Genomic DNA, 25,558 nt, shown 5'->3' on the forward strand with positions numbered 1-25,558 from the left:
CAAACTGCCCCCCTGTGGCATGGGCTCCTCACTGGGAACCACTGGCCTAGATGCTGCTTTAGACAATGACAGCTGAGAGCAGGGGGAGGTGATGCCAGGAGGAACAATAATGAGGGTTGAGCCTGGACCGTGTGCTCAATGGTTAGAGCATTGGCCTGACCGAAGGGTCTCAGGTCCCATTCCTGATCCAGGGCATGTAAGTGGGTTTCAATGCCCAGCCCCGGGGCGAATGTGGGAGGCAGACAATCCAAGTGTCTCTCTCACATCGATGTTTCTCTCTCTCCCCCATCCCTTCCACTCTCTAAAAACCAATAGGAAAACACCCTCAGATGAGGATAAAAAATAATGATACTGAGAGTTGACATACATGGTTCCCATGATGCTGGGGCGGGGGGAGGGGGGCGCGGATGGGGAGGAACTGCCTGGTAGCGGGGAAACGTTGGAACTAGACAGCGCTGGCAGCCATGCAGCGTTGAGAATGTGCTCAACGCCACAGAGCTGTTCCCTTCCAATGGGTGACTGTACGTCCTGAGACTCTCACCTCCACTTACAGGATAAAGCGAACACAGGCATGTACGTCCTGTGACTCTCACCTCCACTTACGGGATAAAGCGAAGACAGGCATGTACGTCCTGTGACTCTCACCTCCACTTACGGGATAAAGCGAACACAGGCATGTACGTCCTGAGACTCTCACCTCCACTTACAGGATAAAGCGAACACAGGCATGTACGTCCTGTGACTCTCACCTCCACTCACAGGATAAAGCGAAGACAGGCATGTACGTCCTGTGACTCTCACCTCCACTCACAGGATAAAGCGAACACAGGCATGTACGTCCTGAGACTCTCACCTCCACTTACAGGATAAAGCGAACACAGGCATGTACGTCCTGTGACTCTCACCTCCACTTACAGGATAAAGCGAACACAGGCATGTACGTCCTGTGACTCTCACCTCCACTTACAGGATAAAGCGAAGACAGGCATGTACGTCCTGTGACTCTCACCTCCACTTACGGGATAAAGCGAACACAGGCATGTACGTCCTGTGACTCTCACCTCCACTTACGGGATAAAGCGAACACAGGCATGTACGTCCTGTGACTCTCACCTCCACTTACGGGATAAAGCGAACACAGGCATGTACGTCCTGTGACTCTCACCTCCACTTACAGGATAAAGCGAACACAGGCATGATGCAAAACGAGTGCAAGCTTGCACGAGTTTTTGACGAGGGCCGACTTGGAGGAAGCGCCGCCCTCCCTCTGCTGCGGGGTCTCCAGGAGAGCTGGCAGGGCTCTGGGGAGGGGTGTCGGGGCCCCAGGCCGGCCTCCTGGCCCCCCAGGCGGTCTGAGGAGCAGTGGGTGGTCTGGGGCGCAGCACCCACCACTCCTTCCTCCTGCTTCCCGGCCCAGGGCCTCGCTCCCGTGGGCTCCTGTGGCTCCCCCACCCGGACTGACCCACAGCTGCCTGGGCTTCTCCGGCCCCTCCCAGCCCGAGGCTCCTTCTCACGGCCTCTGCTGCCTGCCCTTGCAGCTTGGGGGCGCCTCTTGTGCATGTGTGCCCCGGAGCACCCCACACGCCTCCCCCGCCCAGCACCCGTCAGCCTGCGGGCTGCGCTCCTGCTCTAACCACCCGCTCCGACAGACCGCTTCTCCTCCACGGTGGGAGCCGGCCTGTACCTGGCTCAGGGACAGAACTGAATCATCTGAGCAGAGACCGGGACTGGAGAGCCTCCTCACCCCTGAGTGACCGTGGCGCCCTCCTCTGTGTCCAGCAGCCCCTCCTGTCCTCCCTCTGGGACCGGGAAGCCGTGAAGGAGCCCAGGCTTGCATGGCCTTGAACTTAACCGTTTACATCAGCCCATTTCACAGATGAGGAAACTGAGTCCGGAGAGAAAGAGGTGACTGCGGAGGGAACCAGGTGAGGTGCCAGCAGGGCTGCACCCAGGACTCATTTCGGTTCCCGGTGTCCAGTACCTCGCAGTCGGCAAACCCCAACGGCAGGCAATCGGCACAGCTCGGCTCAGGGCCCCTCATCCTCACGTGAGGCGATCACAGCGGGGCTTTCCTCTCACAGGGAGGGCGGGCGGCCGGGTCCCCACAGCCCACTCAGCCCTCACCACCTTCGCTGTGAGCGAAGATCAGGCCCCCGGCCTCGAGATACACAATCCACGCACTTGATACACGCGCATTCACTCATTGACCGGCTCGCTCTTTCTGTAAATATTTATTGAACTCAAGTTCTTGGGAAGTTTTTATCAAAACTGCTCCTGCAGCTGGACCACGGGCCCTGCCTCGCCGGGGTGGGCCAGGGTGTGACCGGCGGCTGCGGCGCAGGCCCCGCCGGCTCAGTCCGGGAGCTTGCCGGCGTAGACCTCGGCCCTGTCCAGCTGCAGCCCCCGGTTCACGGCGGCATACGAAGGCTCCGAGGTCCCCAGGGACTTGGGGACGGCCTCCTGCGTGATCTGGGAGTCGTGTGTGATTTCCCCGTCAGAACCGCCCATGTCCCTGACGGAGAGGATGGAGAGAGCGGGATTAGGGGCGCAGAGCAAGCCCGAACCCCGCGAGCTGCTCAGGGGCCTTCCTACTCAGGCATTGCTTTCACGAGGCCTTCTCACGTGTCCGTTCAGCGACCCGCCTTTCCCCGGCACTCGCGGTGTGCCAGGTCCCGGGGTAAGGAAAGCGTCACCCTTTTGGAGCTAAGGGAACCACCTACAGGGTTTACCTGGAGCTGGACCTGGAGGCCATTGCCCCGTCCCTAAAGACTAAGATTGTACAGGGAGACAGACCACACAGAAGGGACAATTCAGGAGGGAGCCACAGGGGGCTTCCTGGAGGAGGCGGCAGTTCACCTGGCCCTGAAGGAGAGGAGTGAGAGCATAGGAAGGCATTTGGGGCAGTGATAGGAATGGCAGGGGGGCCGGGGCAGAGGTGACAAGCTCTGTGCAGCTGGAGCCAGAGCTGACAGCAGGGACATAGGGAAGAATCGGGCTAAAGTCAGGTAACAGGGCCTTGGGCCAGTTAGGGCGTTGCCCCAAGGGAGGGAGGGGATCCCACCTCCTGACTGCTCCCAGGCTCACCTCACCTATTATTTATGTTTTCATTAATTTTTTAAAATATATATTTGTTGACTTTAGAGAGAGAAAAAGAAACATCAATGATGAGAGAGAATCATTGGTCAGCTGCCTCCTGCACGCCCCTTACTGGAGATCAAGCCTGCAACCCGGGCATGTGCCCTGACCGGGAATCAAACCCCCGCTCTACGCACTGAGCCATACCCGCTAGGACTGTGTTTTTATTAATTTAAATGTCAGAAGGCAACTTGATTTTCACGTTCACAGCCCCATCCCCATCCCTGACCCTCCCACATCTTTTCCTGCCTGCCCTCTATTTCACCTTCTCCAAGGACTGGTCCCACCTCTGTCCCTCTCCCACCGGACAGGCGCCCTCCGGATCGCCACAGCCCCCGGGCTCCTCTCCCTGAGCAGCACCTGCATGTGACTTCCACCCACCCCGGGCCTGATGAGAGAGGTGACAAGTGTAAGGTGGGACCTCACCCCCAGGGTGGCTTTTTCTCCTGAATCATATCAGGGGTCACACGGTTTAGAGCACCTGACCTTTCCTCCCTGGAGATAACATCGGGGCCTCAGCTGTGTTTCAGCTCCCGGCCCAGAAAAGCAGCAAAACCAGACAAGGGACACCGTGGCTGCCTCAGGACCAGCTGCACTGACTAATGACCCTGCCCTGGTGCCGCCAACCAATCAGTGGGGACCTAGACCCTGAAAGGGCACCTGGGAAGCTGACCTTGCCCTGGGCCTCCCCTAAATGTCCACCCTTAACACCCTCAGGACGAGGACCCAGGGAGCTCTCCCTTCCCCTCCCCACCCTCCCACCTCCATCACCCTGCCCCTCCCCAGTCAGGTGAGTTACCATGACCTTCCCCATCCCCCGCTCCCAGGACGCCTCCTTTACCTCTGTAACTAACAAGCCCATTTCTTCTAGGAATTACTTTTTCTACCTCTGTGATTTTATTCTAAACTTGGGGCCCAGTGCATGAAATGTGTGCACGGTTAGGGTCCCTAGCGGCTGCCAGCTGCTGGCTGCCAGCTGGGGCCTTCCATTGTTCCGCAACGCCCCCTGGTGGTCAGCACACATCAGAGCAAGCGAGCAAGGGAACTCCCAGTCTCCCAGTCAAAGGTCGACCTCCCAAGGGGACACTGTGCATATTAGGCTTTTATATAGAGAGACTAGAGTTCTAATGCACGAAATACGTGCAAGTGTAGGCCTTCCTTTCCCCGACTGCCAGCACCGGCTTCCCTCTGGCACCTGGGACCCTGGCTTCCCTCCAGCTGCCAGCAGACACCCGGGACCTGGGCTTTCCTCCCAGCCCCAGCTTCGTCCCGAAGGACGTCCGGTCTAATTAGCATATTATACTTTTATTATTATAGACGAGAGGCTCGGTGCACTAATTCACGCACGGGTGGGGTCCCTTGGCCTGGCCAGTTATCAGGACCAATGGTGGGGGGGCCGGGGGAGGGGAGGGCAGCCGGCCGGGGGGAGGGACCACAGGAGGTTGGCCGGCCGCAGGAGGTTGGCTGAGGGAGTGCACTGAACACCAGGGGGCAGCTCCTGCATTGAGTGTCTGCCCCCTGGTGGTCAGTGTGTGTCATAGCAACCGGTCGTTTGGTTGTTCGGTAGCTTAGGCTTTTATATATATAGATGTTCTCCTACAGTTTGGGTCTTGGCTCTGAATTCGTTCCTAGCCAGAGCCCAAGAACAGAAGTTGCTGAACCCAGGACTGGTCTGACCCCAGAGGTCAGACACCAGGTGCCCTTCCTTCCAACAACACAGGCAGGGTCTGCCCTGCCTGCCTCGGGTTCCTGCAGCACCTGCACCTGCCCTGCTTCACCCCATCCAGTCCTCCCAGGAACAAGGGCTGCGCGCACACCTGTCTGCCACCAGGCAGCCCTGATGGCTGCTCCAGGTCCCCCGGAGGCCTGAGCCTGACCCAAGCAGACACACATCAGAGCTGGGAGTGAAGTCAGGAGACGGGGCTCTGGTCCCGCCTCTGTGCTGACTGGCTGTGGGACCTTGGGCCACCCTTCTCCCTCAGGCCTCAGTTTCCCCACCTCTACTGCAGTTGGATGAATTACAATGACAGCAAAATCCACTACTTGTTCAGCTCCTGGGGTGCTTCCTTGAAGACTAGGGGTTATCTCGCATGACCTTCACCACCTCCCACGTGACCTTCACGACCCCAGGGAGGGTAACATCTATTAGTTTCTGCGTTCTCCGGAAGAGGATCCTCAGGCACCGGAGAGAGGACTCGTGCCCAAGGTTGTGCAATTGTAAGTGTCAGACCTGGCACCTGCCCGCAAACCCCTCCTACCAGGCTGACCTTGGCCTTGGGAGCCCCAGGCCTCAGCCCCCCACTCCCAGGCCCCACCCCGCCCAGGGTGGAAGGCGGCTCCCTGGCCTGCTGGGCTCCCCCTGCCTCAGAGGACCCTCCCAGGGGAGCGTGCCCGCGTGTCCCCGAGTCCTGCCTCCGGCCGCGGGTACTCACACGAGGCTCAGGACGATGGCGCCGGCAAAGCCCAGGAGCAGGAAGAAGGGCAGGGAGCCCAGGATGGACGTGATGACGATCATGCCGCCGCTCCGCCGTCCGGGCCACGTGTCGATCGCCAAGTACGGGGTGACTAGCAGGACACGGGCCCGTGACTCCCCAGACGCTGCATCCTCAGCCCTCCCAGGATGCACAGCGTCTTCCCAGCCCTGGTGGCAGCAGGTCCCAGGGACGAGGGGCACCCAGCCTTGAGGTGCTTGTCCCCACATCCCAATTCCCAACTTTCTCTTGAGTGTGTCTGGTCTCTTCCTCCTTTTTTAAAAAATATATTTTATTGACTTCAGAGAAGAAGGGAGAGGGAGAGATAGAAGCATCCATGATGAGAGAGAATCATGGATTGGCTGCCTCCTGCACGCCCCCTACTGGGGATGGAGCCCGCAGCCCAGGCCTGTGCCCTGACCGGGAATCGAACCGTGACCTCCCGGTTCATAGGTCGACCCTCAACCGCTGCACCACGCCGGCCGGGCTCTCCCTCTTTTAACTGTCTTTGTGCATAACTTTCCGCTACACAGGCCTGCCGCCTTCGGGTGAGGTGGGTGGGATGCAGATTACAAACTGTGAAAGGCTCAGCAGGGGGCCTGGGCGATGGAGCAGGTGCCCAGCGCTCTGCCTGCTCGGGCCAGTGTCAATCAGTGTCCAGGTCCTCCCGTGAGCTGGCCGTGCCCGGCCATGGCCCACTGTGGACCCCACAGACCCCGTTCTGCCGTCCGCTCACAGCCGCTCACGGAGCCGAGTTCCCGGTCAAGGGCGCTCGGACCCAGCCTCAAGCCCGCAGGTCTGTCTGCTCCCAAAGGGCCCGCTGTCCCCACACACAGACTGCCCTCCGGCCCAGAGCTTTGGTCTGGATTCCCAGGGGAACCCTGCGGGGGAGGCAGAGCCCGGATTTTTAAAAAAATATATTTCAGAGAGGAAGGGAGAGAGAGATAGAAACATCAATGAGTCCCAGCCGGTGTGGCTCAGTGGATAGAACACCGGCCTGCAGACCAAAGGGTCCCGGGTTCGATTCCGGTCAAGGGCACGTACCTGGGTTGCAGGCTCCTCTTCGGCCCAGGCCCTGGTCTGGGCATGTGCAGGAGGCAACCAATCGATGTGAGATGTTTCTCTCTGTCTTTCCCTCTCTCTCCCCCTCTCCCTAAAAATCAATGCAAAAATATCCTCGGGTGAGGATTAACAACAAAAAATTAAAAATAAAAATATTTTAAAAAGAAAGAAAGAAACATCAATGATGAGGGAGAATCATTGATCGGCTGCCTCCTGCACGCCCCCTACTGGGGATCCAGCCCGTAACCCGGGCATGTGCCCTGCTGGGGAATTGACCCTGGGACCCTCAGTCCACAGGCCAATGCTCTACCCACTGAGCCACACCAGCCAGGGCCGAGCCCAGATTCTTCTTCCTGCATCAGAGAGGAGGAAGCTGAGGTCCTGCAGGGCTCACGCTGCCGAGAGGCTCAGAGGCTGGGCTTGCACTCGGGACGCGGGGTGCCAGGGCAGTGTTGTCCTGGTGGGACCCCAATGCATGGGCGTGCCTCAGGAGGGGCCGGCAGGGAGCGAGAGGGAAGGAGCCACCCTGGTCACAGGCCCGTCTGTGCCGCTCGCTAGCCGTGGGGCCTCTGGCCGCCTGTCAGAGCCGCTGATGGGCTCTAAGGTTCCGTGGGTGGCAGGAGGCTCCACAGGAAAAATGTCTTGCTCCAGGTTGGGCCCATCTCGGGGACCAGGCGGTCTTATCTTGGGTCCAAGGTGTTGTGGGAGGGGAGTTGTAAAGTTAGGGTCACATGTCATTGCCTGGCCGGTGTGGCTCAGTGGTTGAGCATCAGTCCATGAACCAAGAGGTCGCTGGTTAAATTCCCGGTCAGGGCCCATGCCCGCGTTGCAGGCTCAATCCCCCGTAGGGGGCGTGCAGGAGGCAGCCGATCCATGATTCTCTCTCATCATCCATGTTTCTCTCTCTCTCCCCCTGTCCTTTCCTCTCTGAAATCAATAAAAAAAAATGTATTTTAAAATAAATAAAATAAAGTCAGGGTCATCAGAGTTACCCTTGCAATCTCTTTTGCTGCCCCCAGGGTTCAGCAGACACCATTCCAAAAGCGCGGCTCTGTGCTGAGCCCTGGGATGGCGGCTCCCGAGGGCCAGGGCGGGACCACGGGCAGATCCGGGGCCTCGGAGCTCCCGCCGCCTCGGGGGTTCAGGCCCCGCCGCTAAGGACACGATGATGCCGCGTGTTGCTGTGAGGAGGCAGCCAGGGGGCTGCGTGGGCTCTGATGCGGTGACCGGCACGCCCCGCGGAGGCCGGTGCTCCGTGCGGGCTGGGGAAGCCCAGCGCCCCTCCCCCTTCCTGTCACAGCACCTGGCCTCGGGGAAGGAGGGTGGGTGTGGGGACGGTTCCATCGTTTTTAAAATGCCTTTTCCTCATAACCCCATGGCCTGCCTGTGTCTGGGAGTGTTTTCAGAGTGACAGCCCAAGTCTGCTTTCCCAGGTCCCCCTGAGGACCCCCCCACACACCGCCATCCACCCACCCGCCCCCCCAGCCCTGCCCACTCCCACCACTCACTCCGGTTGGTTCGGATGGGGTCGGACCACAGGGTCTGGTCCTGCACCAAGCCCGAGGACATATTGACCAGGACGTACTTGAACCTGAAAGGAGACGGGGGAGCTCGGATGACTTCCATCCATCCTGTGAGCCCGGCCACCTGGAGGTGGGAGGGACTAGGGGGGCTGGAGTGGGGGACAGAGCGGGGACTTCTAGAGGGCATCCAGGCGGCCACGGTGGGCTCTGGGTAACAGGGCAGTGCTGGGCTTTGCATCAGCACCTTCGCCGCATATCACTGCTGGGACCCTTTCCTGAGCTCGGGTGCCACCTCCTCCAGGCAGCCCTCAGCATCAGCCCCCCCCCCCCCCAGACTCCCCCCAGGAGCCCCTCTGCTTCTCTGTTGCGTACACGACGCGCGGAGTGTGTCTGGTGAGTGTGGACCCATTCCTCCTCCCGGCACTCTTGCCTCCACTGCTCCCGCCTGGCCGTTGGTCCCACAGATGGGACTTGAATAATAGCACCCACTCCCACGTCCACGGCTCTGGGATAAGGCCCACATTGTACATGAAGAAAACCCCACCCAGCATTCGAATCATAAAGGAAGATCAGGAGCTACAGTACAGAATGCCCGCAGCCGACGGAAGGTCAGTTTAAAATGAGGATGTTCTGAGCACTAAGAAATTGACAGCCTCTAGCTTAACATGGAAAAAAGAAAAGAAAAGACTCTTAAAATCTCTAATCCCCCTAACCAGTGATCACGGACAACAGGGGGAGGGGGGCATGCGTGTGAGGGGGTTTGGGAAGGGAACGGGGGGAGGGGGTTGATGACAAATATGTGATGCTTTAATCAATGAAGTAATTAAAAAAAAAAAACCTCTAATCCCCACTCCTCTAGGGTTAGAAGAGGCTGGGACCCAGGTTGTCCCCAGGTGGTGAGCTTTGCCATCCAGGAGGAGGGAGGGGTTCAGGTCAGCAGGGAGGGAGGGCTGAGGCGGGCAGAGGAAGGGAGGGGAGAGGATGGCAGGTGAGTGATGGCCTGGTCCCCAAGTGCAGCCTGGAAGGTGTGGAGAGACCCCAACCTAGGCATCTCCATGGTAACAAGAGGGGCTTTGGCACCAGGTACTAGTAAGCCCCCTGGCCATGGGTCAGGGCTGAGCCCCCATCTGTGGGCATGGCTGAGGGACCCACTGTGGCGGGTGGCCACACCCAGGTGCTCTGGAGGGGGGCAGGAAAAGCAGAGGGTGGGCTGGGAGCTGGAGAAGCGTCAGCCAGGCCGCCGGGTCATGCTGGGCCCCAGCTTTCCACCAGGGGGCTCCCTCCCGCTCTGGACCACAATTTCCTTCCCTGCCAAGAGAAGGGGGTTGCGTGGGGGAGTGCCACCTGGGTGATGGGCCGGGACCAGGTGCACAACTTGTGCAAAATGAGAATTCAGGACCCTTGTTACAAAATTAGAATTTCAAGCCAAGTGGGGGCCTTCTGAGCACGGGGCCCTGTGCACAGCCGCGCACCCCGGAAGCCCCTTACGGGACCCGAGACGGTCTTGGCACATAGTAGGCTCTTCAGACACGTGGCCTCTCACACTTCACCAGCTCGGGGTCTGCCCGAGTCAGGCGGGGCCGGGGCACAACGGCCGGCGCGCGCAGGTGCCCGCACCCACCTGTATCCCGTGGCTGGCGACAGGGGCGGGTTGCAGAGGCCCTGGAAGTTCGGGTCCCACAGGCAGGTCCCATTGTCGCCCACCCTGACCAGGTATGCATGCAGGATCTCCGAGGCCCGGGCCACCTCCCCCACGGCGTCCAAGCTGGGCAGGTCGCTGCAGGGGGTCAGCTCAAAGGCGGCGGCCTTGTAGGGGCCCGTCCTCCCTCCTGCCGTCTGCTGGAACGTGGCGCTGAGCGGGGCGTTGGCGGCGTCCTGCACGGAGGCGTTTCTGGTGCTGGCTGTGGGGGCGGTGCCGGGAGTGAGGCCCCAGCCACCCCAGCTCAGTCACTCACTCAGTCATTCATCAAACGCCCCCAGCACCCTCTGGGCCAGCGCTGTGCTGGGCCCTGGGTCGCCGGCACCCACAGGCTCAGTCCCCTCCCCCCCAGGGCTCCCTGTGCAATGGAGGTGCCGGCCCTGGGTGCAGCTCAGGCACCCCATCCTGTCACAGGCCTGTGAGCCTCCCACCCCGACAGACACTGTCCCTTCCTTGCCGGGAGCCCTGGGTTCCACCTTGTGTGAAAGGGAGAGGGAGGGTCACAGGTTCAGGGGGGCAGCCAGACCTGACGGGCCCCCAGTCTCTTCTTGACCAGCTGGTGATAGAGGCCTGGGAACCGGGAGAGAAAGCCCCCAGCTCGGCCCCGGCAGGCGGCCAATCAGTGTTCGCTGGGAAGTGCGTGGATGACCTGAGTGAGGGGCGGTCAGGGGCGGGCTGCTAGACATGTAAGAGGCGGACCCTGGGGTCCTCTGTGACCGGGGAGGCTGGACCGGAGCCAGCAGGTTCCCCGGGAAACACCGATCTGGAGCCGCCTCGGGGAGAGCTGGGCGTGAGGACCAGAGCCTGGGCTCGCCGTCCCGCTCCGGCCCCGGTGAGTCTCTCTGCCCCTCTGAGCCTTCCCTCTGTGCTCTGTGATGGGCAACGTAATCCCGGCGACCCCCCCCCCCCCCCGCCGGAACAATGTGGGGTGTGGCGCACGGGGGGGGGGGGGGAATCTGCATACAACGTTTGACTCCCGAAACGTAACCAATAGCCTCCTGTGGAGGGAAGCCTCATCAATAACATCACCGTCAGTTACCACTTCTTGTGTGTGTGTGTATGGATTCTAGACTGTGTTCTTAGAATAAAGGAAGAGAGAGCAGCTGTCATAAGAAAAAACAAAGTTACGGTATTTACTGAGAAAGATCTGCATCTAAGCGGACCGTGCAGCTCAAACCCTGCTGCTCAAGGGAGCTTAGTGCCTTGCGGGCGGCCGTAAATATCAGCTCTACGGGGTGCCGGCACCTGCACGAGGTGGGTGCTCGTGGCCGGTGCTGTGAGAACTCCCCCACCCAGGGTGTCCCTCAGGGCCCAGCCCCGCGCCGGCTCCGGCAGACACAGTGCAGGCTGGTGAGGTGCGGGGGTGGTTTCCTCACAGGGAGGGAGCACCCCTCCACCTGCGCCCCCCCCCTACCCCCGCGGACAGGTCAGACCCGTTCAGCGTGGCCGGAGGGGAGAGGGCCCTCACCCGAGTCGAGCAGGACGTAGAGGTAGATTTCATAGGTGCCGTTGAGGGCCTCTGTGCTGTCGAACATGCAGAGCGGTTTCTCCAGGGCCACGGTGCTCAGGGTGGGGTTGTTGGTGGCAAAGGTCACACTGGCCAGCTGGGGCTGGAGGGTCACACCTGGGGAAGCAGTGCGGACAGGACCTGACCCCGCAGAACTGCCCACACCCCTCTGCGTCCTCCTAACACACACACACACCCTCTGCGTCCTCCTAACACACACACACACACACACACCCCTCTGCGTCCTCCTGACACACACACACACACACACACCCCTCTGCGTCCTCCTAACACACACACACACACACACACCCCTCTGCGTCCTCCTCACACACACACACACACACACACCCCTCTGCGTCCTCCTAACACACACACACACACACACACACACCCCTCTGCGTCCTCCTAACACACACACACACACACACACACACACACCCCTCTGCGTCCTCCTGACACACACACACACACACACACACACACCCCTCTGCGTCCTCCGAACACACACACACACACACACACCCTCTGCGTCCTCCTAACACACACACACACACCCCTCTGCGTCCTCCTAACACACACACACACACACACACACACACACTCTGCGTCCTCCTAACACACACACACACACACACTCTGCGTCCTCCTAACACACACACACACACACACACCCCTCTGCGTCCTCCTAACACACACACACACACACCCCTCTGCGTCCTCCTAACACACACACACACACACACACACACCCTCTGCGTCCTCCTAACACACACACACACACACACACACCCCTCTGCGTCCTCCTAACACACACACACACACACACACACACACACACCCTCTGCGTCCTCCTAACACACACACACACACACACACACACACCCCTCTGCGTCCTCCTAACACACACACACACACACACACACACATCCTCTGCGTCCTCCTAACACACACACACACACACACCCTCTGCGTCCTCCTAACACACACACACACACACACACACACACACACACACCCTCTGCGTCCTCCTAACACACACACACACACACACACCCCATGCAGTGACCGAGCACCTGCCGTGTGCCAGGCACTGGCTTCACCCTCCCCGGGCCGTCCCAGGCACCTGCCTCAGACATGGGCAGCACCCCTGCCCCCACCCAGGCCAGGCACCGATGGGCCAGCTGAACCGGTGCCCCCTCCCTCCCTCCGCAGACGTTCACCCCACTGCCCCTCCTAAGCACCCTGCCCCCGGCAGCCCAGTCATGGAGCCCCCCCTTTCACCTGAGCCCTGGTAACAAACCCTCCCCATCCTCTGCCCCGGTGTGCCCATCCGACCCTGTCCTCTGCTGCCAGGTCCTGCCCCGCCCCACTGCCCTCCAGTGCAGTCCCGCCTCCGGAGGGGCAGCGAGGTCCGGACGGTCTGGCCTTGCTTCACCGGGTCTCCAGCCTCACCTCTAGGCACACCCTTCACCCCGAGTTCCAGCCCCCGAGTTCCAGCCCCCGAGCTCCCGCCCCTCGCACGGACTATGGAGCGGTTCCCAGGTAGCCCATGCCACCTCCCTCCTCCTGAGCCGCCCGGGCTGCTCCCTCACCCGGAGCATCCCTCCATCCCCCATCCAGGCCGCCCCCCGAGTCTAGTCCAGTGCCTTCTCTGCTCCCCCACAGCCCCACTCTGTCTGCCTTCTGCGGCTCCCACCACAGGGCTCCGCCCCCCGGGCCCTGGGAGCGCCCCCAGAGGAAGCTGGTACATCGGTGCTGGCTGTGATGAGTCCTGGGCCCCCGAGCCGCGCCGTTCCCGGTGAATCAATGCACTTCCCCTCCCCGCCGCCCCGTCCAGTCCCGGCTCCTCTCCGAACTCCTCCGGAGGGTCCCGGCGCAGGACACGCCCCGGGGCACAGCTGCCCGCCCTCCTGGGGCCCGGGCCCCTCCTGCCATCAACCGCTTACCCAGGCACAACCGCAGGCAGCCGAGGGCCAGCAAGGCCCAGAGCGCAGGCATCGCCCGGGACGAGCCTCGACGGAGCGGGCGGCCGGTCCAGCGGACGAACTCCGCGCCTCTCCCCGCCGCACACCTGCCGGCCCTGAGCTCTCGGCGCGCCCCGCCCCCGCCTGCTCCGGCCAATCCGCGGCCGCCTGGCGGACTATTTACATACGCCCCGCCCCCGCCTGCTCCGGCCAATCCGCGGCCGCCTGGAGGACTATTTACATACGCCCCGCCCCGGGCTCCAGGGCCGCCAGGTGCCCTGGGCAAGGCCTCAGGCCTCAGTCTGTGCGGGAGCTGTTACCAAAGTGCCTACTGAGTGCAGAGGCCGGGGCAGTGCTTTCACCGTGTCTCTCACCTGATACCTGAGGAGGGGAGGGGGGGGGGAAGCCACCCCTCTCTGAGCCTCAGTTTCCATCCTGTAAAATGGGGACGCTAATTCCCCCAACTGTTCATAAAGACCCTACTAAGTGTCAGATCCTCACTGGCTCTTGTGAAGATGAACCAGGTTAACCAGTGAAAGCGCTGCCATGGGCCCTGGTTGGGCACTCAATGGTTAGAGCATCATCCCCATCCCCATCCCCGTAGGCCAAGGTGCAGGTTCGATCCCCCATCAGGGCACATACAAGACTCAACCAGTGAATGCAAAAATAAGTGGGACATCAAATCGATGTTCCTCTCTCCCTTCCTCTCTCTCTTTAAAAACTTTTTTTTTTAAAGTGCTGTCATGGAAGTCTTGAAGTCCTGGGTCTGTGCGCGGTCCGGAGATCTGTGGCGGGACCCTTTCAGCTCACCACAAGGCCAAGGCCGCACTGGACTCCCCGCAAAGGCCCCGCTGGTGGAACGCAGGGCGCTTCAGACGCCACGGAACGGGACTTAGGCCCGCTTTCTGGGGGAGCACCGGAAAATAGTGCCGGAGCCTCGGCCTGGACTAGCGGCTCCTTCCAGCATCAGGACCCGTGGCCCTGTCCGAGCGCACCTTCAAGATGCCATCTTACGTCTAAGCACTGAAAGCAGACCTACAGGATGGGGGAGCTGGCACCGGAACCGCAGACAGGGATACCAGTAGGCCCCTTGCCAACGGAGCCAGCGGCCGTCCCAGAGGGCGGCCATCCCAGAGGACGGCCCGCGTGTGTCAGACCTCACACCCCGGAATGTGGAAACAGGGCAGCATGACCTTTGGACGGGGCCCAAGCCACCGTGCCTCCCGAAGAACCCTCTGCAAAGTCATAACAGGGCGGCAGTGATGACCCAGCACCGGCCGGCGGCTACCGGGCTGACCGGAACAGTGGTTAGAACTCGCGGCGCTGTGCTGTGCTGTCTGCACCGGCGGGAGCGCCTCCCCCCGGGGCTGCACGGCTCCCCTTCCCTGTCGCGAACATGCCCATCGCCTGCCTCCCCATAAGAGAGGAGGTGGGTTCTGCCTGAATCGATGACCCCGAATAGCTCTCCCGAGCGATCTCCATAAATGCTGCGCCCCTCTGTGAAAGGCCCTTTCCTGTTTGGTTAACCGAACCCCACAGAGACCGGTGAGTCCGTGCGCCGCGGTGATGACAGCCATGCGCAGGAACACAAGAGAAGAGACTGCCCGAGAGGACTGACCGAGCGTGTCTGCCTGCACGGCCGCGGCGGAGATGCTCTGGACCAGGGGGACTGTCAGACCCAGGGGAGGCGGAGCCGCTCGGAGGAAACTGGGGACCCAGGTCTCACTCACTGTGGATGACGGAGATTGGAATGGAGGAAGAAGAAGGACTCTATGGTGTCCTTTTTTCGTTTGTTTGTTATTTAACTATGTTTTTATTGATTTTTAGAGAGAGAGGGAGAGAAAGAGAGAAACATCCATCGGCTGCCTGCTCCAGGCTCTCTCCTGGGGATTGAGTCTGCAACCGGACATGTGCCCCGACCAGGAATCACACAGGTGACCTCTTTGGTGTATGGGATGAAGCTCAGCCAACTGAGCCACACCGGCGGGGCTAGGTGTTCTTAGTTAGAAGTGTTGCTAAGAAAAAGAACAATACATCCCAACTCTGTCTACTGGGAGGCCTGGATGCAATGAGCGCACTGAGCACTCTTGGATCCGAAATCCCATTCCCCAGGGAAAGGCACCAGGGCCCCTCGGAGAGGGGTGGCCCCAGGCCTGGCTCGGGAAAGGTCAAGAAGAGCCGGGAAGGGAAGGAGAGCTGGCAGGATCATGGGCTGGGTCAGCGGTGCTGGCGCAGGCGGCTGTGAAGCCACAGGATGAGAGAATTGTAGGGAACAAGCTAAGCGGGAATCTGGGGGCACCAGTGTGATGAAATGAGCCTAACGTCACCAGTAAAGGGATGCACGACGGGCTGCATATTTGTCTATTATTAGGTAGGATTGTTCCTGCACCCACCTATGTATGTGTCTATCATTTTACTCTTTATCCAATCCCAGGGGATCCCCCCCCCACCCCACCCCTTTGCTTTCTCCTGCCTCTCTAGTCTATCACCAATGGATTTCATGTAACCCATCTACGTCCCTTCCTTTGATTTCAATGTACAAATATAGATGTAAACCACCATTCTCCAGAGCATTATCTCAATTCATTGAGGTTCTGCGTCCGGGCATTTGTCGACAGTTTGGCTCAAATAAACTCACAAAAATTCTTTACAGGTCTGAATGCTTTTTATGTTAACATTACGAAGCAAACAATAAAAAGTAAGGTTGGTGGAAAGGCTGGCAATATCTGGACTAGGTCATCTTGCAGTCCCTTTAGAGACCCCACCTTCCTGGGGTCCTGGCTCTGAGAAGCGCTGTCCTTGTCCTAGCAGTGCAATCCGAATCGAATCAACGCGAAGCAGACTTCCCGCCAGCCAGCTCCTGGGAGCGTGGGAAATGTCAGTGTCACGAACGACAAAGGCAAACACTGGACCGAAGGGGACTCGGAGACAGAACCAGCTGCACCCCGCGGCCCTCGCCTGATCCTCAGATAAAACAGCTCACCTGTCACAAACACTAGTCCAGCTAGGAAGGCGATGAGAGAAATCCGGATTACGGAATGTGCATTGGATGCCAATATTGATTCCATGTTACATCTCCCAAGTGTGACCCTGGTGCTGTGGTTACGAAAGAGGCACGCGCCGGAGCCTGCTGGGTGAAGTGCCGCAGATCCGAAAGCAGCACGCACACGCTCACGTATGGAGTGAGGGAGAGGGAGCAGGCGACAGAGCGAATGTAGCGTGATGTTAGCAGCTGGTGAATATGGGCATTCATTGTGCTCTTCTGCAAATGTTTCTATAGCTTCGAAAAATTTTAAAGTAAAAATGTTGACCTGGCTGGTATGGCTTGGAGGGTGAACTCAACCTGTAAACCAGGAAGTCACGGTTCCATTCCCGGTTCGGAGCACAGGCCTGAGTTGTAGGCTCGATCCCCAGTAGAGGGCGTGCAGGAGGCTGCCGATCAATGATTCTCTCTCATCGTTGATGTTTCTATCTCGCTCTCCCTCTCCCCCCCTCCCCTCTGAAATCAATAAAAACATTTAATTTTTAAAATGTTGGGAGCAAGAGATTCTGAGCTCAGCCAGAAACCCACTGCTCCTCTCTCTGGGCCTCAGTTTCCCCTCTGTGAAACGGGGCGGGCTCTCAGCACTGACGTGCCAGGCGTGGAGATGAGATCCTATCTCCAGGGAACAGTAAAGGCCCCAAGATAAGAAACTCATGAGCAAACGGTGGGGTGTTCCTCCAAAAATGTTTACGGACTGACATTTCTCGTCCTGCGATAGTGTGTGAACCCGAGTTTATCGGAGGCCAAAGAGCTGATCTCGCCGGCTCAGCCCGAAGCCCCGTGAGCGGGAGCAATCCTTTATCCAAGACTCGGCAGAGCTACGAGAAAAACAAGCGAAAGGCCTCCATCCCGTGCTTTACCCAAATATGGGGAGAACACTGGGGTGGGGAGCGTTAAAATAATAACCTGCTAAGGCCCAAAAACGTTCTGCCAAAAAAAAGGTCTTGGGTTTATAAGCAAGGCCCCCCTGCACATATGCTGACGGTGTGAGGAACACGCAGGAGAAAGGAATCGGGGGTGGGGGGGCAGGCTCCTGTGGGAGACCCCATGCGGGCTGCAGGGAGGGAGGCGCGTGGAAAGAGTTCCCCACGGTGGCTTGCCCACCTGCGTGGACATTCCAAAAGACTTTTGCCAAAAAGAGTGTTTCCCCCTCTTGGATCAAGTTGATTCTAGGGCCCTGAGCTGCGTGACTTAGGTCTGTTTGTCTGTCTCAGTCCATCGGACCGGCTCCTGAACCCTGGCCCAGAGGCCTGGAGGCCGCGAAGCAGGAAGCTCTTCCGTGTGAAAGGCTAAGCAAACCCCAGCCCCGGCTGGCCGGCCTCCTGGGAATGTGACGCCTGGGGATTTATGGGCTGGAAATTCTTGACCCAGAAATGTTTCTCCGAGGGTCAGAGAGGCCTGAGCCAACTTCCACGAGTCTCTTCCTTAGAAGTCAGGGCAGTTGGGGGTATGGCAGCTGGTGAATATGGGCATTCACCCTTGCTTTCAGCGTTTGCCACATCAGAGAGGTCTCAGAAGCCAAGCGTTTCTGCCCCTTGAGATGCAGTCACTTGAAAACAAGACAAAACAAAACAAGCCCAGGCTCCCGGCCCTGGGGGCTCACGCACCCCCTCCAGCTCTGAGAGGCCTCACAGCCCCCTCTCCCAGCTGCAGCTGGCTGCCCGCCCCCTCGCAGCTGCTGCTCCCCCAGGGGCTGCTTCTCTCTGGGCCAGTCCCTGCCCCTTTACAACGCCTTAGCTTCTTTCATTAAAACTATTTCTTATGATTTCAGAGAGGAAGGGAGAGGGCGAGAAAGAGAGAGAAACATCAGTGATGAGAGTCATTGACCGGCTGCCTCCTGCATGATCGGGGTGGAGCCTGCAACCAGGGCATGTGCCCCAGCTGGGAGTCGAACTGTGACCTCCTGGTTCATAGGTCTATGCTCAACCACTGAGCTGCCGCGGCCTTAGACCTTCTGTTTCTCCTCTTACAGTCGAGGCTCTGCAGCCCAGAGGGGGTTGCGGCCGGGCCAAGCCGCGCAGCAGCTCGGAGCGGCGGTCAGACCCCAGCGAGCTTCCCCCTCTGGGTGGCGTCCTGGGGCCTCTGTGAGTTTGTGGAGCGGAGGCAGCTCTCACCCCGGGACAGCCGAGCGGTGGCAGGAGGTCGGGGGGCCCACTGACAACGTGGATTTAACAAGAGTCCCCGGTGCTGCCCGCTGTCCGGTCCCAGGGCTGGGCACCGACCCACAGGGGCCTGGAGCAGCTCCTGGAGCCCCGTGTCAAGGCCAAAGGGCAGAGGGGGGTCAGGGGGCCGCCCCCTTGCCTTGGGGGAAGGTGAGGCTTCCTGGTGGAATGTGGCAAACTGGTTTGCCCATCTCTGGAATGAAGCCGGATTAGACATTAACGTCCCGTATCTGTGTGATCGGGAGGCTGCAGGCACGGGGCCGCTCCTGCCCAGCCCCGAAATGCTCAGAACGGCTCTCCCTCCACCACCTGGGCCCTCACCCTGCCCACCTGGGTGGGTCAGCCCCCACGTCCTCCCTCCACCCTCCCCTTCACCCCACAGCAGCCTGGGAGCCACGGGGCCCCACCCCACTTTCCAGAGGAGAAAACGGGGTTCTGAGCTACGTGACTTCCCGACTCCTGACTCCTGCCGGAACCTGCCTCGGCCGCTGCCAGTCTGTGTGGGCTCCGCTCCCCAAGTCTGGGCCTCAGGGCTCTGGGCGGGGCTGGGGGCCGTGGGCGCTGGAAATGGAGGGGGCAGGTGGGGTACCCCCAGGCGGTGGGTAGTGGCTGGATCCTGGGACTCCTGCTGCTCCCCGCAACCCCGTCCATCCCAGGCGCTTCTTTCTAGCCAGCAAGCAGGGGCCCCGTGTGAGCCCGAGCCACCCCCACACGGTGCAGCCACCAGCAGGCCCCGCAGGGGCGGCACAGGCCGCTGTTCCTGTCCCGTTTCTGTTCCTGCCCACCCCATCCCCCGGACCCCCCCTCCTTGCACAGACGGTGCCCCTCACAGCGCAGATGGGAGGCCGCTCTGACCTGGTGGTTTCTGGCCCTGCCCTTGGCGCCAGGGCCTGCACGTGCACACCTGCCAGGAGCCCAGCTCTGAAGCGAGTCCTCCCTTTGCCCACCCTGGCTCAGCCCCCCCTGTCCGCAGGCTCCGCAGCACCGTGGGCCTCTCCCCTAAGAGCCCGCCTGTGTGCTGGGAACCAGCTCCTCCAACAGCCGGAGAGAGCGCAGCCTGCCCGCAGGGCGCCGTGTTTGCGGGAACGGAGAGATGTTCGTCCAATAACTCACAACACGCGTCGAATGAAGCCACCGCCGGATAGGAAGAGGCGCCGAGGGCACAGAGCGGGCTCGGCCGCTCCAGGTGGCGGGAAAGGGCCAGGGAGGGGACCCTGCTGGGCTCTGAGGGATGCGGGTCCGGCAGGAGAGGCGTCGCTGGGACTGCTGTGGGGTTAGGAGGCCAGCACAAGGCGGGCGGCCCCTGGCGGGCAGGCAGCACCCACGTTTACCCCAGGTCTGTGTGGGGCGAGGAGAGAATCTACTAGAAGCCAGCTGCACCCAGCAAGAAGGAGGGGAGCAGGGCCTGAGCTCGTGCTCCACCCCCTGTGGTCTCCAGCCAGGCCCCCCTGGCCGAGCCCCGGGGATGGGCAGCGGCTCCAGCAGAAACCCCAAATCTCAGAGCCACGGGCTCCGCACAGAAAGGACCGAGCGGCACGTGGGCCGGATGTCCTGGCGGCCGGTGCGGCTGGAGCTTCCAGGCCTGACCTGTTGGCGGTTGCCCGAGGCTTCCCTGTGTGACACCTGTGTCCCCGCCCAGAACACAGCCTCCCTGAGGACAGCGCGGTGCCCCAGGAGCTGTGCCTGGCACGCAGGGGTTTGGGGCGATGGCGTGCGTGGCCGACCCTGGGGGACGTGGGCCCCACTGTCCTGTTTTTATAGCTGAGGACGCATCCCTCCGGAAAGCTGAGGGGCCAGCGAGAGTAGAACCCCGGCTTCCAATCCGAAAGGGGAAGGGAGGATAGCATGGGCCCGTCTCCCAGCACCACTCTGTGCTGGGCAGCCATTGTCTCCTCAATCTCCCTGAGAATGCGGGAAGGGCCCGGCTCTGATACCCCTGGTCCGTTTTACAAATGAAGAAACTGAGTCACAGAGCAGCTCGGGAGCTCACCTCAGGTCACGCAGCTAGCCCGAGCGGGAGCAGGGCTGTGAACCCTGGCAGAAGCTCCAGTCTGTGCCAGGAGCCACAGCCAAGGTGCATGTGGAGCCTGAGGCCAGCAGGGGGCCCTGGGGAGCAGGAGGCTGCGTGCTCACATCCAGCCTTTCCCAAACCGCTTGCTGGCCAGACACACGACCTCTGACCTCGTCGGCCTTCCCCTCCCACAAGGTCATAGCACAGGAGTGAGGGGGTGGGCGGAAGTGGAGGAGGGGAGGGGGGATAACTGGTGATGGAAATAAATAAAAACACGGGCGTGAAACCGATGATTACGGGGATAACGGAATCCCTCTGACTCACTGACTTTCAACATCTGAGCACTTGGTTATTGTCACAAACTGACTATGAGTCCCCCCTGCAGGCTGGGAGGGCCAGTCCTGAGCCTCCAGAGGAATGGGGGTCCTCAGAGGGTCCAGACAGAGGACGGACAGGACGGGTGGGAGCCCCATTACTGAGCGTCCGTGGCCACCCGGCCCTAAGCAAGGCTGGGGGCAGTGACCCAGGAAAGCTGCGTGGGGCTCCCCGCTCCCAGATTCACTCACCTGAAAACAATTCCCGAGTGGCCCTGGGCGACCCAGGCCCGTCCCAGCCTGGGACTCCCTGTCCACCGTCCTCGGAGAAGGAAACAGTGACTGACCGTGTGGACAGGGCCCCGGAGGCTGGGGGCGCCCAGGGAAGACGCCTTGCCCAGCCTGCCGCCCTGGGAGATCTCCGGGAGGCCGTGGCACCCAGCTGGGTCTTGCAGTGGGCAGAGGGCCGTGAGGTGCACGGAGTGGGTTTCTGGGGACCGCCGTGGGTGGGCTGGAGCCTCCAGAGCAGGACCCGGCTTGCTGATGCGCTGCCCTTGCCCAGCTCCCATTCCGGCTGCCCAGTGGGGCCGCGCGTGGTGTCTGGCGCCCCCTGGCGGCGCCCCGCGGCGGTTCAGAGTCAGGGCGGTGCTGACTATATGGGAACGCGAGCATCCCAGGTAGGAGTCAGAAGAAGGAGAATGGACTTTTATGTAGAAGAAAACAGCACATAACTCTGACATCTCTGTTTTTACTGGCATATCGAAGCAGTCGTAAAATAGTTTTAATCTAATTATTTTTTAAAAAGTATTATTCTTGCCGAAACCGGTTTGGCTCAGTGGATAGAGCGTCGGCCTGCGGACTCAAGGGTCCCAGGTTCGATTCCGGTCAAGGGCATGTACCTTGGTTGCGGGCACATCCCCAGTAGGGGGTGTGCAAGAGGCAGCTGATCGATGTTTCTCTCTCATTGATGTTTCTAACTCTCTATCCCTCTCTCTTCCTCTCTAAAAAATCAATAAAATATATATATTTTAAAAAAGTATTATTCTTATGGAGGAAGGGTTCCACAAAGGCAGCAGTGCCCAGGCCCGGGAAAGTCACACGCAGGCTCCGCCGGGCCGGCCGCTCTGACCCAGGCCCTCCGAGGTCCACTGGTGTGAGGCTGGGAGACTCGGGGGAGAGACGTGGAAGCAGGAGGGAAAGACAGAGGAAGAAAGTGCTCCTCTTCATCTCAGTTGCTCCCGGTATTGGCTTTCCGTCACAAAATAGACTAAGACCTGACACCCACGTGTCACCTTGCAGTCCTGCAGGGCAGGTGTCCTGGGGCTGGCATCGGGGGCAGGGGGAGCTGGCTCTCGGAGAGAATCCGGCTCTTTGTCTTCTCCCGCTTCTAGAAGCCGCCTGCGCTCCTTGAGTGGTGGCCCTTCCCCAACCTGGGAGGCCAGCAACACGGCATCTTCACCTTCTCCTGCCGTCACGTCTCTTTGTGACCACAGCCAGGAAGCCACCTCCCATGGAGAGGGTTTATGTGGTTGGCCGGGGCCCGCGTGGATGACCCAGGATCATTTCTCATCTCAAAGGCCATACCCAAGTCACTTCTGCAAAAGCCCGTTTTGCCATGTGAGGTGGCGTGTAGTCACCGGACCCAGCGGTGAGGGTGTGGACACTGTGGGGCCATCAGACTGCGACACCCTTTTCTTCTCAGTGGGCTTTCAATGTGTGTTTCACTTCTTCGAAGGAAAGAACATTTTCATTGTCATGGCAAATACGGCTAAACCAGAATTTTTATCAAGGCTTTGAAATCATTTTATTTTATTTTATTTTTTGTTAATTCTCACCTGAGGATATTTTTCCATGGCTTTTCAGAGAGAGTGAAAGGAAGGGAGGGAAGGAGCGGGTGAGAGAGAGAAACAGTGATGTGAGAGAAACACATCAACTGGTTGTCTCTTCAACCAGGGCTAGGGAGTGAACCCACAACCCTGGTACGTGCCCTTAATCGGGAATCAAACCCGAGACTCCTCCATGTACAGGCCGATGCTCTAACCACTGATCCATACCAGCCAGGGCAAAATCATTTTTCTCTGTGTATAGAGAAGTGCCTGAGTTGCCATTGCAGGCGGGGAGGAGTGGCCTGAGAGAGGTCAATGGGGGGAAAGGGAGACATATGTAATACTTTCAACAATAAAGAATTTAAATTTTTAAAAAATCGCTGTTACAGCTTGATTTTTACAAACTGACTACACACACCCGTGTAATCAGCACCCAGATCAAGAAACAGAACATGGCCTGTGGCCCCAGGCACCCTGCTCATGCCCTCTGTGCGTCCAAAACAGAACTCCGGGCTTATTGACATGAAGACATTCCCTCTGGGACATCACCTGGGGTGCATTGAGGTAGAAAGGAGGGAGCCCAGCCCGAGCAATGTTCACGTCTTCATTCAGCAAATATGTTCTGGTGCCTGTCCCGGGCCGGATGCCAGGAAATATGGGCTCGTTGATTCGATGCTGGTCCTAAGGCACAGAGTCTGTGGAGGAACCATGGGGCGAGTGGGGTGCGGGAAGGGAGTGTGTGAAGCGGATAAGAACACAAGTGCGTTGGCCAAACCCAATCAGATGGCTTCCCAGGGAAAGCGGGTTGGGATGGTGAGTACAGTAGTGAAGACAAAGGGTGTGAAGCAAGGGGAACAGCCCGCGCCAGGGGGCGGAAGCGGGAATAGACAGGACTCACGAGTTTGGGGAAACAGGTGGGCTGTGACCATTGGACGTGCCGGCCTCTGAGCCTTTCGCAGACATTTCCACTTCCCGTTCCCCCGGCTCCAATCTCAGCTGCGCAGACTCAGAACCGAGGCCTTAACCCTCAGGCCTGTGTCCCATTTTACCGGCGGGGACACAGGCCTAGAGGAGAGAGATATACCCACAACCCATCATTCACGGCACTAATCCCGCCTCACTCCACACCTCTTTACAGAGCAACCCCCCCCCCCGCCCCCCCGCCCCGCAGGTCTCCAGCCCCAAGCTTAGGGCTCAGGACCCAGACATGGGCACACAATTAGAGGTGAGGCCTGAAGCAGGAAGGCTCTTTGAGGAGGTGGCACAGGGGTCCCCAAAACCCGAGGAAATGAGTTTTACAAGGAATGGGAGGAGGGACAGGGTGGGGCCTGGAGGCAGGACCGTCCTCCCTCGATGGGTCTGAGGAATGGAGGCTAGCGTGCCTGCAGGGAAGACTGGAGATTCAGCTAGCGGGGACCCAGCTCTGTCACTCCATCTCCCTCTCCCCCTGTCCTTGGAAGTGGGCCGTCAGGGGTGTGGTCTGGGGGAGGCATCTGGCTGCTTCACCCAGGTCTTCCTGTCTGCAGATGCCAGCACATGGATGGATGCCAGGCCGGACCTTGACCTTCATCGGGATCACATGCCCAGCTGACCTCCTACCTCCTCACCCTCGTCCCCCTCAGACCTACCAACCCTCGGGGCACACCCCCATAAAGCACAACTGAGGTAACAGGCTCATAGCCCTTTGTCCTGCGCTGTGCCAGGGGGGCAGTCAGTGCGGGCAGGCAGGGCTTTGCCATCGTGTGCCTTGAGACCGTTTTTTTTGTTGTTGTTGTTAATCCTCAGCTGAGGATATTTTCCCATTAATTTTTTTTTTGAGAGAGAGTGGAAGGGAAGGGGAGAGACAGAGAGAAACATTGGTGTGAGAGACACATCGATTGGTTGCCTCCTGCACGCACCCTGACCAGGGCCAGGAATCCAGCCTGAAACCAATGTATGTGCCCTTGACCGGAATCGAACCCAGGACCCTTCAGTATGAGGACTGATTCACTGAGCCACAGTGGCTAGGAGCCGGCCTGAGACCTCGTCATGGGGGATGGGTGGGACCCACTTCTGGGTTCTTCAGAGGAAGTTCTCAGCGAAACTAGTCTGTGCAACTTGGTGGCGAGAGGGCGGTTGACAACGAGCAGGGTGGGTGGGTGACGAAGTCAATCTGGCGCGGGGCAGCAGGAGGAGGAGGAGGGCGGGGGTAGGAGGCCGAGAAGCTGCGACAGGCGGGGCCAAAACGGCTGCAGGGGCTCAGGAGCAGAGGTGGGTCTCAGAACGGGCCGTGGGGCCGGAGGCTGGAGAAGGTGAGTAGCCACAGGGGTGGAGGGGCCAGGGAAGGTCAGGGGACCCTGGGCTGGGGTTCGAGGCGGGATCACAAGGGCCATTTGAGGAAGAGAGTGGTCGGCGGAGGCACGCCTCTTGGAAGTGGGCGGGGCCAAAGAAGGAGGGGGTGGGAGGTTGTGGGGGGAAGGGACCGGCCGGCGCTGACGCCGGGCGGAGGAAGCGGGGGCTGGGGGCGGGGCCTGGTGGGTGGGCGGGGCTGGAGGATATTAGGGGCGGGGCCTGGAGAATCAGGGGCGGGTCAGGGAAGCCAGAGGTGAGTCGGGAAGTGGCCGGGAGGCGGTGTGGGCGTGGCCTAGTGGTTCGGGCGGGGCGGGGCCTAGTGGTTCGGGCGGGGCGTGGCCTAGAGGGCGGGGCGGGGCGGGGCGGGGCGGGGCGGGGCGGCCGGCGGCCCTGAGGCGCGCGGGCGGAGGCGGCGCGGAGGTGCGCTCGCCTCTCTGGGCTCAGCGGGCGGCGGCGGCGGCGGCGACGCGCACAAAGGCGGTTGTGGCTTCTCTGGTGCTCGCGGCG

At 60.1% G+C, this 25,558-nt stretch overlaps 1 protein-coding gene across 1 annotated transcript; it reads right to left on the reverse strand.

The window, feature by feature from the left end:
* Window positions 1-2,241: 2,241 nt before the first annotated feature.
* UPK3A (uroplakin 3A) lies at window positions 2,242-13,479 on the reverse strand. Its single transcript, XM_079775678.1, has 6 exons — window positions 13,347-13,479; window positions 11,359-11,514; window positions 9,813-10,092; window positions 8,177-8,259; window positions 5,568-5,700; window positions 2,242-2,512 (listed from the first exon to the last, which is right to left on the reverse strand). The coding sequence occupies exons 1-6, from the start codon at window positions 13,396-13,398 to the stop codon at window positions 2,353-2,355; spliced, it is 864 nt and encodes a 287-aa protein (XP_079631804.1). The 5' UTR covers window positions 13,399-13,479; the 3' UTR covers window positions 2,242-2,352.
* Window positions 13,480-25,558: the final 12,079 nt, after the last annotated feature.

Source organism: Cnephaeus nilssonii (genome assembly GCF_951640355.1).
Source record: "Cnephaeus nilssonii genome assembly, chromosome: 6".
NCBI lineage: Eukaryota > Metazoa > Chordata > Mammalia > Chiroptera > Vespertilionidae > Cnephaeus > Cnephaeus nilssonii.